At 32.9% G+C, this 18,207-nt stretch overlaps 4 protein-coding genes across 4 annotated transcripts; 2 read left to right on the forward strand and 2 right to left on the reverse strand.

Moving 5' to 3' along the window:
- The first annotated feature begins 846 nt into the window (after positions 1-846).
- Positions 847-9,371, forward strand: lms (lateral muscles scarcer). Its single transcript, XM_090117372.1, has 3 exons — positions 847-1,193; positions 7,883-8,028; positions 8,901-9,371. The coding sequence occupies exons 1-3, from the start codon at positions 917-919 to the stop codon at positions 9,363-9,365; spliced, it is 888 nt and encodes a 295-aa protein (XP_089973498.1). The 5' UTR covers positions 847-916; the 3' UTR covers positions 9,366-9,371.
- Positions 9,372-10,135: 764 nt separating this feature from the next.
- Positions 10,136-11,388, reverse strand: LOC149896593 (chorion class A protein Ld5-like). Its single transcript, XM_090117375.1, has 2 exons — positions 11,338-11,388; positions 10,136-10,600 (listed from the first exon to the last, which is right to left on the reverse strand). Exons 1-2 carry the CDS (start codon positions 11,386-11,388, stop codon positions 10,136-10,138), a joined length of 516 nt encoding a protein of 171 aa, XP_089973501.1.
- A 3,647-nt stretch (positions 11,389-15,035) lies between these two features.
- Positions 15,036-15,991, reverse strand: LOC149896594 (uncharacterized). The gene is made up of 2 exons (XM_090117378.1): positions 15,945-15,991; positions 15,036-15,428 (listed from the first exon to the last, which is right to left on the reverse strand). Exons 1-2 carry the CDS (start codon positions 15,987-15,989, stop codon positions 15,036-15,038), a joined length of 438 nt encoding a protein of 145 aa, XP_089973504.1. The 5' UTR covers positions 15,990-15,991.
- A 532-nt stretch (positions 15,992-16,523) lies between these two features.
- Positions 16,524-17,585, forward strand: LOC149896595 (chorion class B protein PC10-like). Its single transcript, XM_090117377.1, has 2 exons — positions 16,524-16,605; positions 17,178-17,585. Exons 1-2 carry the CDS (start codon positions 16,555-16,557, stop codon positions 17,583-17,585), a joined length of 459 nt encoding a protein of 152 aa, XP_089973503.1. The 5' UTR covers positions 16,524-16,554.
- The last annotated feature ends 622 nt before the right edge of the window (positions 17,586-18,207 follow it).

The raw sequence follows: 18,207 nt of genomic DNA on the forward strand, positions 1-18,207 counted from the left end.
TGTCGTCTCCATCCGTCTATAAGGTTCTCGATAATATCTCTATGAAATTCGTTATGCTCTATTTCAGACTATTGTCATAAAATATATTCATGGCAACATTTCCTTAAAAGCTTAGCTTACCTATAGCAAAGTAGCGTGATGAAGACAAAAACCAATTTAAACTTTCGGTCCTGATAATACATTAGACTTAATTTCTTCAAAAATCAAACTGAAACATACCCACAGGAACACACTAGTTCGCCTTAATTATTCCATCACTCAATCAAACTTAACCGATTCTAAACCACGACGCGTCCAATTAAACTAACTAACTAAATAATTATCGCAATTAATGAACTACCTCATAACTCAATCTTTAAATAAATCCAACTCGGGCGCATTGCCACGCCCACCCATCCCATTGGCTTCCACCTAATTATATCTTTGGTACTGCGATTTAGAAGCTATTTGCATCTTTTAAATCTCCGCAAGAAACAATCAACTCTACACCAAGGAAATACCGTTCAAAATGACTTGAGGGTATGCTAAATGTAGCATACGATATTGTCACCCAGAAAGACGCCCATTAGCTGAAGCTTTCCATCTTAATTTTGCACGGAATTGTTGCCAGATGGCCAGCGTTCAATTCAATTTGAACCCTATAGCACAGATGATAGAATTCAATTTGAATGCTAATGAAATTAAAAAGTAGCGAGTTAACATTTCAAACTGAGTCGTTTCAGTATAGCGATGTGACAAAAACGCGTCGTTAGGTTTCAAATTAGTTAAAATTATTGCCTCTTCGGATTTTGTTGTAAATCACAGAGGAACTCATGGACTTGGAATCAGTTGTGTTTGTGAAGTGAATCGGGAAGAAGAATTAAAAACGAACGTTGATAAACAAGATTTTGAAGAAGTTCAAGTGACAGACAGTGCAATGGATAAAATAGAATCAATGGAAGAAGATAAAATTGAAGTTAAAAACGCAGAAACGAAACTACCGTTTTCAATAGATAACTTATTGGCTGATAAGTTTAATAGGCCAGAAAGTTCGACATCTTTAGATTGTTTTAGTGCGTTTAAAGACCAGGTAAATGTGGACTCTGATGACGAAGATGATAAAGGTAGCAGTGGGTCAGAGCAACTGGATGTAGAAACGTCAGTTGGTGATGAAAGGGAACTTGGTGATGTGAAGGCAGATTATCAACAATCAGGTACTAATATGTTTCATATAATTTTAAAGTACAGTAAGAAGAATCAATGCTTAAAATTAAAAAACAATTGTGTCTTAATTCCCCAAATACATTTTAAAAATACAATTCATGATAATAATTAAAACCTACGCTTGAATATTAAGACATAAACTAGTTTTTAAAAGATGTAGGATTTTGCTTCAAGAAATGTCTATACTTGGATAATATTATCCGTTTACTTATGTAACACTGGATACTAAAAGTAAATCAACTTACTTTTTTATCTCAACAAAGATATCAAGTGGTTTGTAAGTTTGTGAAATAATTTGTATAGCAAGATCCGTCAATACTGAACCTATTTTGACAAAATATTATAGTTTTTCGTTTATTCTTTCGCCAGTCTTGTGTTATTTTTAAGAGGTCAAATTAAGTAGAGGTGAATTTAGAAGTTCAATTATTCTATAATCAATTTTAAATAAATACATACTTATATAGATAATTAACACAAATATTTGCCCCGGGTGGGAATCGAACCCACGACCTCGGGCTGTGAAGGCAGGGCCACTATCAACCAAGCCAACCGGTCAGTCAAAATATGTTGGATAGTCCATTAATCGACAAAAATCATCACCGTCATTCGACCGCTAGGAATGGAAAATAAAAATCTTCAAAATAAAGCGGGAAAAACAGCTCTAATCAACCCAAATCTGCATATGAACCAAAAAGTTTTCTTACCTAATCCTTTTGTTGTTGTATCTTTCTTTGTACATAGGTTTATTCCAGAGCTATTCTAATAAGGGCTGATTTTTCAATCCTTGGTTAAAACTTATTCGGCGAATAATGTATAAAACTATCATTTTAAAAACGTATTCTAATTGCCCGAATTTGACAGTTTACGTGACATTTTAATATTATCGTGTAATACTTTATTAGACGGATAAGTTTTATCCAAGCATTGAAAAAGCTGCCCTAATGTTAGGTTTAGCCATTCTGCTAAAGATAAACTACGGATAAGCTACGGAGTTACTTCCCGGTTCTTCTCCGCAGAGACTGCTTTCCGAATCGGTGGTAAATGTTAAAACTATTATTTTTTTATGATGATGATTATGGTGTTATGACGATTCAAAAGTGCTTCTAGAAGAGGACTAATTGAAAATGTTAGAATTTGGTACAAATAAAAAAAATACACAACAAAACAGAAATTGCAACCATATAAAAAAATACACTGTCTTATCACAAAAAACTTTAGACAGGGTGGTTTAACTTTAAGCGCGGGTTCTCTTTAATCTGGTTTTGTCGTATTTCACATAGACAACTATTAAAGTGACAGATCCCTGGTTTAAAGTTAGACTGTGTTTAAATAGTTTTGTGGTAAGCTTGGGTAAGACCAAAAGCAAAAACAAAGCAAATAAAGGTCTTTGGCAAAGCACCTGTAACACTTCCAGTGTTACAAGTGTTTATGGGCGGTGGTGACCACTTAACATCAGGTGGCCCACCTACCCCTTTGCTTGCTCTGTCATAAAAAAAAAGACCAACAGTTTCCAAGTGCAACATGAGTTGCGCTGTGCTACCGGATTTCAGATAAAAAAATTGTTCTCGAAAATATCGCGTGACGCGTCAAGTATACGTTTGCGAAATTCATATGAATTCTAAGCAGAATGTTTGATATAGTTTAAAATGTATCCCAGCAGATAATATAAAACACTGAACATTCTCTTCTATCTTCTTGCTTATATCCCGAAAAGACTACGTACGTACTTAAAGCGATGTGCGTGGTTAGGTATATATTGTTAAAACCTCCATGATCAGCATTTTTTCTTTCTATTACGTCAATAAATACATTATACAGGGTGTCCCACTATTGGTATACTAAGCGCGAAGGGACTTGTAGTATACACTATATACACTGAGCACTTAAAAAATTACGCCAAAAATTTTTTGCTTGATTTTTCCTTAAAATCCATGTTATCGTCTCTAGCTTCGCGCAGCCGGCATATTATACCGCTTCGCTAATATGAGCATATTGTCTTTGAAAACAATATATTCTTAAGTCTTAACGATAGCTCACGTGCGGGTGGCAAAGTTGAGCGGGTTGCTTGTTAGGGGTGTACACATAGAGTTTTAAGAATTCATCTATTTGTCAAAAAATTCGTCTGGAATTTTATAAGTATTTTTTACGTACTCAGCGTATGCAAAACTATAACCTCCTTGGGGCTTAGTATACACGCTGGGACACCCTGGATACCCTAGATGCCTACATTTTTACTTCATCATTAAATTTTTTTTCGCACGGATGTGCAACACTGTCTTGTTTTTAAACATCAAGCACGTTTCGTTTCGTCAATTTCATGCATTTGTATGTAAAAAAAAATAACAATTATTATTTTTGGCATAAGTTGCATTGCATTCTTGTTATTTTTAACCGACCGTGACGATCCCAAAAACCAAAGAGGTTCTAAATTAGACGTGATTTTTATTTTGTGTTGGAATAAAAATTGCTATCATATTATAGTGCCAGTATAGAATCTGTAGTGGTATCTCCCTCAAAATAAATCTCGGTTACCTTTTTGTTTAGAGAAATCCAAACATTAATAAGAAGGTAACAATAAGGATTGGTATTTACAAAAAAATATATAAGAGTATGTGATAAAAAGCAAAAGATGAAAAACATATCCTAAAGTCATATCCGTTTCAAAATAATCATGCTCAAATTTTACAGAATTTTTTACATTGTAATAAAATAATAACAACACTAAACATTCGCCATGTCTTTTACAGAAAAAAAATTACAAAAAATGAAGATCCTATGTCTTTTTAAAAGCCATTCGAGATTACTAATCATCTTACAGTATTTTTTATTCGAGTTTTACAAACTTCGAAACATGAGTCTGAAATCCTAAGCCCAATATATCATTGTCACTAAAAAAGTTAAAATGTCACCACTTCGCGCCTTTCTGGCTCATTGACGTTTACGCTATGCTTTTTATTCCGCCATGATTATTTTCGTATTTGGCGCCAATTAGACAAATTGTTTCCGAGAATTTTTCCGAGATGTAAGTTTATAATTATTTATTCGTTTTATTATTCCTGATTATTATTTATAAATTTGATGTAATTTTATGTGGCCTTTGTCACTTAGAAATCACTACATAGTTTAAAACAAAGTCGCTTTTTCTGTCCCTATATCCCTATGTATGCTTAAATCAATAAAATTATTCAAGAGGAAGTTTTTATTAATAATTTGATAAGTTTTAGACAAAGCGGGCGAAGCCGCGGGCTGAAAGCTAGTGTTTAATAAAATAACATATAAATTTTTTATTAATCCAGTCCATGTTGTTGGATTTTAGGTATTGTATCCTGTTAAATTATAGTTTTTAAATGTATAAAATGGAGAAAAAAATATTAAAAACTGTTAGGTTTATCCATGACGATTCAAAAATAAAATAATAATTCTCTACATTATAGAGACGTTAGAACATTTGCAACCCGATAAATTACTTAAAATTACTATTATAACGGTTATAAAACCAATAAATTTAAGTAACGGCCTGCAAATGAACGTTTACTGAAAAATAACAGCTTGCTAATTTATTTATCGTCTATGCAGCAGTCAAATGTCCGATACAAGTTTGCTTCAAATTAGCCGACTCAATTGGTTTCATTACACACACATACACACACTGATGTCTCATTTTCTAAATTTGTTTCGAAAAGATAAATATCTTCGCCTCCCGACTCTTGTTAGTTATATCTCTCTCCCCGGTAATTATTCACCGTTAAAAAATAAAGATGAAACGAAACTGTCTCGGATTCGAAATTTAGTAAGTGGTCGGAGCTCATTAAAAGGCTGTAAATATATTTAAAAAGCGGATGAGGAGTTTCTGAACGCGATCTCGTCTGTCAAAATATTGTTGACGTCTTTATTTTTTTTCTAAATGCACAAGCGAAAGTCGCTCTTAGTTGATTGTGTCACAGACTGTTAAAAATTTTGTTTATCTGTGGTGATTTTTTGGCGCGAAATAGAGTCCGGTGACATGTGACGATGTATTGACATTAATTGTTTTACGCGTGTATCGCTTAAACATGCACCTACCAGCCATGTTTTATTTCTCAAGCGGATGGGTTAATTTTAAACCACTATAATTAATTAACTGGTTACAATATTGTAACAGATGTGATGTATTGTGTGCAGTTCTAGTATCTTGTAAGTCACGTAGGAATGCGTTTAAATGCTTGTTCTTATTTTTGGTACTACATCTTAATTAATGATGCTGGTGGCTGATTAAGTATGTGAAAATTTTAATTCATTGTTGATGCTTTAAATATTGATGTTACGTTGTAATATATACTATACTTTGAATAGAAAGGCAATGACACGCAATGATTTGAAATTTTGATGTAGAACATATTTTAGAATTTAGCCGTTACAATCTTTTATGTACATATTGTGAGATCACATACCTAATAATTCAAAATAAAATTTATAGCGACAGAAAGTACAGACACATGTTTGATAAATGTTAGGCATAAGGTAGTTAGTAACAATTATAATTCATAAATATGTATGTAGGTCAAGTTATGTTTAACTATATTAATATAAATAGGAAATTAACGAAAAATAAAACCATCACCAAAATACTTAGTCAAAATACAATAATAGGCATGACGAAAGATTTTCAAAACCTCTTCCATAATGTGTGTATACGTTTATTAAACAAGAAAAACCCTATATTTCGCTAATATACTTAAATTTAACGAAGATAAAAGCTATTTTTCAAAAATATTTATTAACTGTACCAAAACAGCTCACAGGTGTCATGGCGTAGGCGTGACGTCACTATTACGTAAATACGTAATTATCTGTATGCATAGCGAAGCAAATTAAACAAATATTTAATTATTAAGTATTATAGAATCTAATTTCAAAGTTTATAAGTGGTGCAATGTGAATCTACATAAAAATAATACCCAAAAAAAGTATTAAAGAGAAAATAATATGAAATGATTGTATAAATTGGACGGAGAGAAACCCGAACCACATATTCGTGAATTCGCAATTATATTTCTGTTCTGAGTCGATAAAGCATACGTTAAAAAATAGAAAATAAATAAAAATGCGTATTCTCAACATATTCATAACAACTAAATATACCTGACGCGAAGCTGTTTACATAGACGTGACGTCACGCGTGTTTCAGTCAAGATGGCCGACTGCAGAATTTCAATGTTTTATTTTATTGATAATCTCATTAATCTTAATGTTTTTACTATTTCTAAGTGACTATTTTTAATTTATTTATAATAAATTTTCCCTTAAAAACACTAATTAGATCATTTATGGATACTGTCGTCATGCCTATTATCATAGAATGCACGCTTAACCTAAAACAATTTGACGTTTATTTTGCCGCGCTCATTAGCGCGGGAAACAATTCAAGATGGCGTCGACTGACACGTTGATAAATTGCCACTAATTATTTAGAGATGAGCGTGTTTATTGAGGATGGCTGTCAGGCGACGATGTTTGTGTCCGCTTTGGTTACAATTGCTGAGCATTTCCGCGAACCGTTTTAAAAACGTTATCGATAATGTATGATTTGTTAATTGCTTTGTGTGCCTATTACCAAATTAAAAGGAATAGATGCGCAATTACAGATTTCAATCCGTTAATAGTAGCAATCTCTAACACTTTTCAATATTTATTCAGTGATAACTTAACAAATACTTTGCATAGATATTTTATACTAATATTATAAAGAGGAAAGGCTTGTAATTATGTATGTATGTATGGTTTTCACCACAGTTTTCACGCATAAACTACAGAACCGATTAGAATGAAATTTAGCAATTAGCACACATATAGAGGGTAACTTGGATTAACACATAGGATAGGTTTTATCCCGGAAATCCCACGGGAATGGGAACTATGCGGGTTTTCCTTTGAAAACGCGGGCGAAGCCGCAGGAAATCTAGTATTATATAAGAACAAAATAACTTCGTAAAATAATTTATGTATTTTCCTACTTTTGAAAGTGATTGTTGTTGAAAGAGATTTTATAGAACAAAAATTTACAGGATACCCAGGATACTCAACCAATTAAACCATCCAACAAACATAAAAATATGAAATGTACCATAATACATTCTTGATCATAAAAATTGCCTTACATATCTTTCCTTTTTGAATCGTCATAACACAAATTTACCATTTACGAAAAGTCGCTCTACCATGAGTTTACGCACATGATACTCGCTAGCGATTGTAGTAAGCGGTTTGTATAAAATTTCGTACAGCGCCCCTAGTGTGCCGTAGCGGAACTAAAAAGCCTACCATGAGGTGCAATAGTATAACTTCAGTTGCTAACGTATAGTAAACTATACTACACTCGCTGTAGTAACCATACAATTTTTGCACCATGAGTTCTAATTTTGACGTATGTCATAGCTGTTTATAACAGCTATTCGACGATAGATACGTCATTCACGGTAAATAATCTCGTGAAAGTTAATCGCAACGCAAAGCAATTTCTACAGCCAAGGGACAGCAGGAAACTTTGCAATTTCTTTTAAATTACGTCAATATCTTGAATATTTTTCTAACAATAGAAAACACTTGATCACGTTTTTTATCAATTATTCAAAATTTCTCATTAATAAAGTGTTATAAAACTAAATATTATTAATCACATATTAACCAATATCTTTCCTAGGATCCTGCTCTCGAGGCAAGCGCGCCAGAACGGCGTTCAGCGCTCAACAGATCAAGAGTTTGGAGGCTGAATTTGAGAAGAATAGATACCTCTCGGTGGCTGCGAGAGGACGATTGGCCAGGCAGTTGAGACTTACTGAAACTCAGGTTTGTTAAAGTAATAATTGATATAAGTAGGTAGAATGTGTATTGGGTAGTAGGAACTTAGAAATACATAATGTCATGTCTTTATTTAAATACTAGCAGTCCGCCCCGGCTTCGCCCGTGGTACATATTTACGTTTTCTCTACGTAAGAACCATCCTCTTACTTCAAGGAATATAATAAAAAAAGAATTAACGAAATCGGTTCAGCCGTTCTCAAGTTATGCGCTTACCAACACTTTTTGGGATTCATTTTTATATTATAGATGATAGATAGGTACTTTATCCATAGAGCCAGATAATATATTTAACATTGTTTCACTTTCTTTCTGATAAAATAAGGCCATGATACACTATTTTGCTTGATTAGCTTGTCATTTTTTGGAGTAGGTTAAAAATATCAAGAAAATGAAAAAGTTGTTTAAAAGCATGTAATACTGCCTAATGAATTCCATACAGACCATACAGTCTATCTACACTGTACCTACGTGCGCAATCTCGCTTAATCGAGACAATTATTTGCGGTGTATAATCATTTAACTACATACCTATGTCATCAAAATTAGTATGATAATTATTAATTGTTATATGTAATTTACGAAAATACAACATAGGCATTTTTCGTACCTAAATCCTTACTTAAGTAGGTACACATACAAAACCTATATATTCATATTTACATGAGATTTTCTTTATTAAATCTGATTAATTACTATAAACTTATAATAAAAATGTATTCTCTGTATTCTGTAATGACCGATAATCTTCTATTGCTCAATAATTGAAACATAATACCTACATAACAATATTACAACTAGATACATATTTGCGTATTCGTGCAAAAATGTCACACTCTAACTTGATTTTGAAATTGCAGATAAAAATATGGTTTCAAAACCGTCGAACGAAATGGAAACGAAAATACACAAACGACGTTGAATTATTCGCTCAACAGTATTACAATAGCTTGGGTATTGTCACACCTAGGCCAATGTTCGTTGGCGACAGACTGTGGATATTCAACTATCCCAACCGTCTTCCACAATGGAAATCGTTAAATGCCAATATCAACCATCAAGGACAACTAATAGACAGGAATCTGTTTAGGAACGCGCCTAAACCCGATTCTTTTTTAATTCCCCCGAACGAACGGTTTTTAAACGTGGAGCGGCTGTCACCTGTCAAAATTCCCGCGCAAAATCGACTCGTGCCAATACCGAATGTTTACAACAATTTGGCACAGAGGAGTTTGGATATGTACAAAAATGGTATATTGACTACCACCCCACAAGAGTCTAATGTTGATCATTTGAGAAGACTGGAAGAGAACTTTAGTATTTAAGTAGATATAGGTTATATAAATACCAAAGATGTTATTTTGTAATATAATTTATAATATTTGACGCAATATAATTTATAAGAGTAATTTTTTTTTTTATTTCCTACCTATTCACAGTTTAAGTACACAGTAACACCGAATTACTAGCCAGAAAATGTGATAGGTTTGCTGTCACAACAAAAAAAAATTACCTAAATGTATGCTATTTTCCGGCTCTTGTAAACAAGTTCATTTCTCAAAGTCTATAAGCTTTTACAATAAACTTATAAGCATTTAAGCTGTAGTAGACTCAAAACTTATAATATTTAATTTAATTCAGGTAACCCATAGATATAGTTAGACGTAAATGAAATAGAATATTGTCGCTTAGGAACGCAAGAATCTGACATCATTTAATTGAAAAAAAAAATGTTGTAAAAGTTAGAGTTTAGAGTTCCTTGACGGTTCTTCTCTATAGAAACTATTTTCAGAACCGGTGATGATTATATTACGTATAGTATAGTACTATAGTGATTATATTAAATTATGTATTTTGACGATTCAAATGCGTCTTGTTACTTGTAGTCTGTAGAACAAATAAATTCTTGAGTTTAATTTTAATCAGTTGTAATGATAGTAATACAAAGAAAAGTATAGGTACTCATAGCGTAATCGATTTTAGAATTTGTATCATAAAATGTTTGATACCCTTAAAATGGAGGTTTATTCCTCAACAAAATGGATTGTTAATGAAACAAAAAACAAACATTTAAACTATATACATATTTAATAAATCAATAAGCACATCCACATCCGCAGCTACCAGCGATGGTGACGACACCACCAGCTGGCAGATCTCCCGCGAAGCGCACAGCACCGAGGATTGGCACTTGACCGTTGACCAGGGTGGTACCAGCTACTGGCATCTCTCCGAACACGGTGACGTCACCGATGCCTTCACCACCGTAAGCTCCTATCGCTTCATACGGACCATAACCGTACGGTCCAAAACCAGCGAAAGGACCAATAGGAGCTTCGATAATAGGCCCATATGGTCCGAATTCTCTTGCTCTAGGGTAGTAATCCAATGGATAAGCGTATTCAACTATTTCACGTTCCAAAGGATATTGAGCGGGGGAGTTATATCCATACCAACCGGCCATTTCTGCTGCTGCAGCTGTAAGCCCAGCACCTGCACAGTTGCCAAGGCCGAAACCGTTGCCGTAGACTGCTGGTCCGATGATCGTGCTTAGAGCATTCTGAAATACATTAGGTGTAAGTAAAATGAACATGAAAACAGTGTATTGAAGAAATCAGCAGATAGATCTTGATCGTTGTGTTGTTAATAAAATTTGCTTTTTAATTATTCAGATAAGCTCAATACTCAAAGTCAGTAATTTAATATACCTACACTTAATTTAGAAGCTTCTGAATTAAGAAATCAAATTAAATTCTATGGGTCAAAATATGCCAGAACAAAATGCCAAATGACCTTTGCATTTTTCAAGTTTATTTTCTCCTGCAATTTGCGGCATTATAAAATTTCACGAAATTATTATGCAATATGCGTCTTGCAGATTAATTTATTCATAGACCATCTATTATAATCACCGTCAAGACAAAAATGAATTAGTTGGTACCAATAAATTATGCCATGCTCCTACATGATGCGTAACGAAAATTGGCTAAAACTATGATCGTGTATCATGTACCAATGTTAAACTCATAAACAGTCTAAAGTCCATCTACAAAAGATTATTAATAACATAAATACTATTTATAACAACTATCCTGGCCGGCAATGTTGTTTCAAAATAAAAAAAAAGTTGGGATCTTTTTTTAATTCAAATTTGGCGCGTTCATCTTTTTTTTTTGTAAATGTCCATCGATGACCGCCATCTTAATTATTATTGCGGCTATCGTTAATTAAAAAAGTATTCTCGAAAATAGAATATTTTTGGTATTTTTTTAAAATCTAGATTATCTAAAAGCTTACCTGGACCAAGAAAGCTTGGATGCATAGAACTATGAACGATTTTGAAGACATGTTTGCAAATAATAGTTTGTTAATTGTTCTATGATGCTTTTATATATCATTTAAACACGCATTGGGGTTATGTAGTGAAATAAATAGAACAAAATAAATTGGCCTAATGAGACCTATACATGGACATACTTAGTACTTTTATTGTTTTTAAATAAATTGGACATTATTTTCATTTTATTAACCTAAATTATAGAGGTTTTAAAAAATTAAATAAGTCAATAAACTTAGAATAACCACGAAAAACAGCAAGAATCGCAAATTCCTTGTATATACATTACCAGATAAAAAAAAAATTTCTTTCTAATTATTAAAAAAAAACAGATCATCTCAATAAGTTTGAATTTCAGTTTTAGAACAGTATACAAAACTTGAAAAAATGTTTCAAAATGTTTGTAAAAATGAAGTGTGGTGCTGACTTCCTGCATGGAAATTGAAATTATTGGATTAAATCGCTATCACATTACAAAAGGTAATTTATATATAACAAAATATATACAGAACCATATTAAAAAAAGAAAAAGCATGGCGCTAACGCATTTCAAAACTTTCAATTAGTGTCAATTCTAACAATAGTATTGAATATTTTACGAAATCAATGATAGTCTGTTGTTTTTGAATAGAATATGTACTTTTGTATTAGCTAATTTTCTATGATAATAATATAGTTTTATTTAGTAGATCATACAAACATACAGAGACGTTAGACACGGATGTTACTAATTTTGCTCTATGTGGATATTTTAACGATAATTTTAAGAAATATTCACGTATACAATATATAGTATATGAAACTTAAAAATTATATCATAAAACTATTTTTCGCCCGCAGCTTAGCCTGCGTAGTCAAAAGAGAAACCGTATAGTTCCCGTTCACATAAGAATTTCGAGATAAGAATTATCCTATGTGTCATGGACGTAAAAAAATTTTGTCATTAAAACATACAAGAAATAACTTGCTTCCCTGTGGAATGTAATCCCTTGTGTTTTGTTATTTAAAATTGTACTGTTGCGACACCATTTAACCACGCAAAACGGCATTTTAAATATTTTTTGTGAAACAGTGACGCAGTTAATCAGTCGGTAGTTCACGACGTAATGGCGGCTGACTAGCTTACTATGATGAAAGTGTGTGCGTGTTTATTGTCTTTACACGATCGCTAGCTTACTATGGTGGCTTCACGTTGTTTGTTCGTAATACGGTGTCCGTCTTTTTTTATACGTCCATGCTATGTGTTAATCCAATTTACCCTCTATGTGTGTGCCAAATTTCATAGAAATCAGTTCTGCAGTTTTTCCGTGAAGGAGTAACAAACATAGAAAAGCATTACAAGCTTTTATAATTATTATACATTAAATAATATGAATCAAACGCAAACAAAGTTTCAAAATCTTAAAAATGAAATGCCAAAAAATTTAATGCATAGAAAATTGAAAATATGGTTAGCGGAATAATGTTTCTATTCTTTAAGATAATCAGTTAATGTATTTATTATTAATAAAAACGTGTTAATTTTAAATTTTAATTTTATATATTCTGCAATGTTTACGTGAAAAATTTGTATGCCAATTGTTTGGCGAATTGTGTGGACTATTTTATTAATTAAGGGCCGATTTTTCAATGCTTGGATAAAACTTATTCGTCGAATAATGTATAAAACTACCATTTTAAAAACGTATTCTAATTGCCCGCATTTGACAGTTTACGTGACATTTTAATATCATCGTGTAATATTATTATTTATTCTTTATTGGACGGATAAGTTTTATCCAAGCATTGAAAAATCGGCCCTAAATCATGTGACCTTTTGTATTACCACAATTCTGACAAATAATTAATTTGAATTTGAATTTAATCTTAATCAAAATCTTAACTCTATTATGTCTTATTGTGTGTGTTCACTTGAAGAAATGTATGTACCTATGTCCTATAGAAAAATTACAATTTGCGAAAGAACATACACTCTGAATTCGTAATCTCACGGTGCATTTACATCCAACGAGCGAATGCTCATTAGAATGAGAACAATATAACATAATTTCTATGTCAAATTATTTTAGTGTGAACAGGCGTAGAGCATTCTTTCGTTGTTCAGTGTATTCGAAAAGATGAAGTCCCATGTATTATAATTGTTCATATCATGTAATTTTATTTTATATATTATTCTTGTATCTATGTATAAAACCCATATAATATGATGTTATTTTACCTAAACCTGAGATAGTTGTCCAAAGAAAATTTATGACCGAATTACATGAATTTTGTATTTATAAACACCTTAACATCATACATGTATTTATTTATGGGCTTGTATATTACGAAACTTTCCTTATTCGGTGTTATTCCTGTAATTGTATTTATGTAGGAAGTATGCGAAAAGAAAATATTAACTTACTTATTAACTCAGTAAAAATTTTAGTTATAAACGTTAATGCTGTGCCTTTATCTTGCTTATTTTGAACAATATCTTTTTATTGCAACTCTACATTTTGCTCCAAAGAGAATCATAAGCACGGAAAATTTCATAATCTATAATATAAAAATGAATCGCAAAATGTGTTGGTAAGCGCATAACTCGAGAACGGGTGGACCGATTTCGATAATTCTTTTTTTATTATATTCCTTGAAGTATCAGGATGGTTCTTATGTAGAGAAAACATAAATATGTACCACGGGCGAAGCCGGGGCGGACCGCTAGTATATTATAGTAATTGTATTTAGTATCTTCAGTATTTATTATCCTGTAGCTTATAATTAGTGATAAAATGCTTTTTTACGTGTTATTATGATACCGTTGATCATACCGAGGACATCTAATTTTGTTTTTTGGTAAAATCGTCTCAGTGCCCACGATACAAGCTTGCCTAGTATGGGTACTATAGGTAATCCTTTTTAATATACCTTGATTAAGCCAATATGTGTAAAGCGTGCAACGTCAATCCAAGTGTATCTGTGTAAAAACATATGGTTTTTAAATAAATATATATCGGCGGATGGCCATATTCATCAGAATCACCCATATCTTCAGTAAATTATAATGTTGGTGGAAACAAATGAATCATCAATGTTACAACAAATGTTATGTAATCGCACAAATCTATGCGCTAGTAATTAGGGAATCACTTGATCAATCGCTTTTAATTAGTTTCGTTACAACAATGCACAAGATTACTCGGAACAATAGCGATTCGTCGCAAACGTGGTGCTCTAGCCGTTCTTCGTTTGTAACCAAGCAACGTCTGCAGCCGACCATCGACGCGACGCTCCGCTAGATCGACAGTTGTCAAATCTCGTTCCGATGCAATTCTCATCAGCCAGTAATACTTCTACCAGCCAGTAATACTCCTACATATATTTTTCATTTTTTCAATTAAGAATAAGATAAATGACCTAGTAATTACATGTAATTGAATAGGTAGTACGGAACCCAAAGCTAAGTTTAACTGCTTTCCGAATCGTTGGTAAATGTTAAAAATATGTAATGACGATTCAAAAGTGCTTCTAGAAGAAGTCTAATTGAAAAAATAAATGTTTGAGTTTGAGTTTAAGATACTCAAAAACGTAACTTCTACTCTTTCATATAATGTGATTTGCATTTAAAGACAGGAACTCGATTCAAAATATATATTCGTCAAACATCGATCACAGTTCAGAAGTAAGGTCCTTTGCATCCACAGCCGCAGCTACCAGCGATGGTGACAACACCACCAGCTGGCAGATCTCCCGCGAAGCGCACAGCACCGAGGATTGGCACTTGACCATTAACCAGAGTTGTACCAGCTACTGGCATCTCTCCGAATACGGTGACGTCACCGATGCCTTCACCGCCGTACGCTCCCGCGAGCTCTCCGAAGGGACCGGCGAAGGGACCAGCGAGGGGACCGGCTAGGGGACCGTAGGGGCCAGCGTAGGGGCCGAGGGGACCTTCCAAGAGACCTCCGTAGGGACCAGCGAAGGGACCGCCGTATGGTGATCTGCAGGGACCAGATGGGACGATGATTTCAGCGCCGTAACCAGATGCGCATGGCTGGCAGAGTGCGCTCTGAAAACAATATAATTTCTATTAGTTACAATTTAATGTATTGAAATTAAATAAATGAAAGCAAATAAAAATCGATCGTAGTCTCTAATGCTTCGCATTGATTCTTGCAAAATATTTAACACAGATGTTTATGACTCGTGGATTTATCTACATCTCAAATAAAAAATAATTACAAAGAAAACGTTGCAAGAAGAAGATTAATCAAGTAACGTGAAGAAAATTAATTTAATATTAATTCTAATGATAAATAGAAATAAGCCTTCTTATCTATTAGCTAAAGATATAGGGCATTTATGATTAAGATATAGGGCATTATGATAGTTAAGTTTCTAAATTTCGTTGTTAAAGTTGATATAAGTACATATGTTTGTATACGTTGCCGAATTTATCAAAAGGATATCTTTATGAGCCTATTATAGAGAGCCTAGCATATTTTCTTCTCACGGTACACTTTCCACCTATGCTATATCACACTTTTTCTTAAAAAAGTTTAAAATGTTGAGAATAAATATTTACCTGGACCAGGCAGAAGCTGGCTAACACAAAGGCGAGTGAAGACATGTTTGGTGTTTGTAAATAAATTATATGGAATTCTTGTAAATACTTGACTTTTATAGTACATTGGGTTTCGTCTTACGAAACTATATTTGTAGCGCGTCGTCATAGATAACGCATGTAATTAGGTTATACTTTGTGGAATTCCTGAGTGATTAAGGTTCAAAAGAAACCATATACAACAAGGTTAAACATACACACTTTCAAACAAATAGTATTATAATACTCCAGAGTTGAACGAAGCTATAATAAAAGACATTTAAAGAAGGGGATAGAAATTTTTACGAGAACGGGATTTCGCGCGCTACCATGATGACATACACGTGAGAAAATCCGCGATTTCTAGCTAGTTTTGTACAATATATTTGCAATAAATCCACGTGTTTTTTAAAGAAATTGTTATTACAAAATAGAGACATATTAACACAGTAAAAACCACGATTGTTGCATAGTTACATCATATTTACGAAAGGCTTTCGAATTAACCGTGCTAATTATATAAATACTATATAATGTATTACTCATCCACTTGCCAACATACTTTAAAAGAAATATCAAGAAAATATAAAAAATGGTGTCCAAAACAGTTTTCATTTTCTGCGCGCAAGCCTTATTCATCCAGGTAATTACAACTATAACCACTAGTACATAGTATAAAACAAAGTCGCTTTCTCTGTCCCTATGTCCCTTTGTATGCTTAAATCTTTAAAACTACGCAACGGATTTGGATGCGGTTTTTTTTAATAGATAGAGTGATTCAAGAGGAAGGTTTTAGTTTATAATTTATTGGGTTTTAGACAAAGCGGGCGAAGCCGCGGGCGGTAAGCTAGTTATTTATTATTTATTATTATATTCGCAATATGATACAAATAAATCTAAAAACAACGAATTAGGAACATCTTGACTAGCTACAGTTCTGATAACAATTATTTTTTGTCGATAATAAATTTAAAAATATCTCGTAATTTCTCAAAAATCCTTTGTCACCTGTTATACTAATTCTATACTATGCTATACTATACTATTCTATAAAATAAAGCAGGTTACATATTGTTATAAGCATCTAATTCTAGTAATTTGGATTCTACTTTCAAATTGAAATCAGTCATTTAGTTTTTTATACATTACCATTCACAAATATACTTACCTTCAACTGCAAACTACTTTCCTATAATAATCATCATATTTTCACAGTGCATTACAGCTTACGTCTGCGAACCAAAAGTCTACGAAGAGCCATGTACAAGATCTCTACCATTCAACGCGGCTTCACTCGCTGCATCAAACGGTGGAAGCTTCACGATCACTAGCTCATCGCCTATCTCGCCAACCGGCGTTACCATGAAATCAGACAACGCTTACGAAGGTCCCGTGAATGTTGGCGGGGAAATTCCTTTCCTCGGTGCTGTAGAGGTCGATGGCGCGTTACCTACAGCAGGTGCAGGAGGCATTTCATACGGCTGCGGCAATGGAAACGCAGCTATACTTAGTGAGAATTTGAACGGGAACAGAGTGGGTTATGGCGCGGGGTACGGTGCGGGATACGGTGCGGAGTACGGTGCGGGGTACGGGTATGGACCAGTGTATAAGGGGTGCGCTTAAATATAGATAATTTTTAGTTATTTTTTTGTTTTATTTATCTTTTTTTACTGATAGACTTAGCTGTTTTTATTGTTACGTGTTTGAAAATAATTACGTAGTAAATAATTATAATACAAATAAAAATATGGCAAATGGCTTATAATAAAAAACAAAGATTTTGAATATCGCTACGCTTAAAATTTTTATCATTCAAGATATTTGATGACAAATAAAAGCATAAAAATTTAAATTCTATTTTCAAAGATTCTTGTGTACTTTGAATTAAATCTGTCCATTTTAAGTGGGTCAAAATCGAGTCTAAAGGTGTTGGTTACGTATAAAAATAATGTGATTAGAAAATCTTGTTAAATATAACCTACCTAGTACCTTTATCTAAATTTCTAGTTTCCCGTTAACTCAACAAATAAATATTATACTAAATGTTAAGGAAAATATGCTTTTCCGAGATACAACACATAAATTATTCAGTTCTTAATATAAATTTTATTGTTAGTTTTTAACCTCTATGCTTAAAGTAAAATCTACTAATAATAAAATTGAAACAAATTATTTAACAATGCATAATTATACATAAGATTATCAATCTTCCATACATTCTCATTTTTCTTAGTATACCTACTTG

This window comes from Colias eurytheme, chromosome 28 (assembly GCF_061535395.1).
Source record: "Colias eurytheme isolate Ceu_HAF_F1 chromosome 28, ilColEury1 Martin Lab GWU primary, whole genome shotgun sequence".
NCBI lineage: Eukaryota > Metazoa > Arthropoda > Insecta > Lepidoptera > Pieridae > Colias > Colias eurytheme.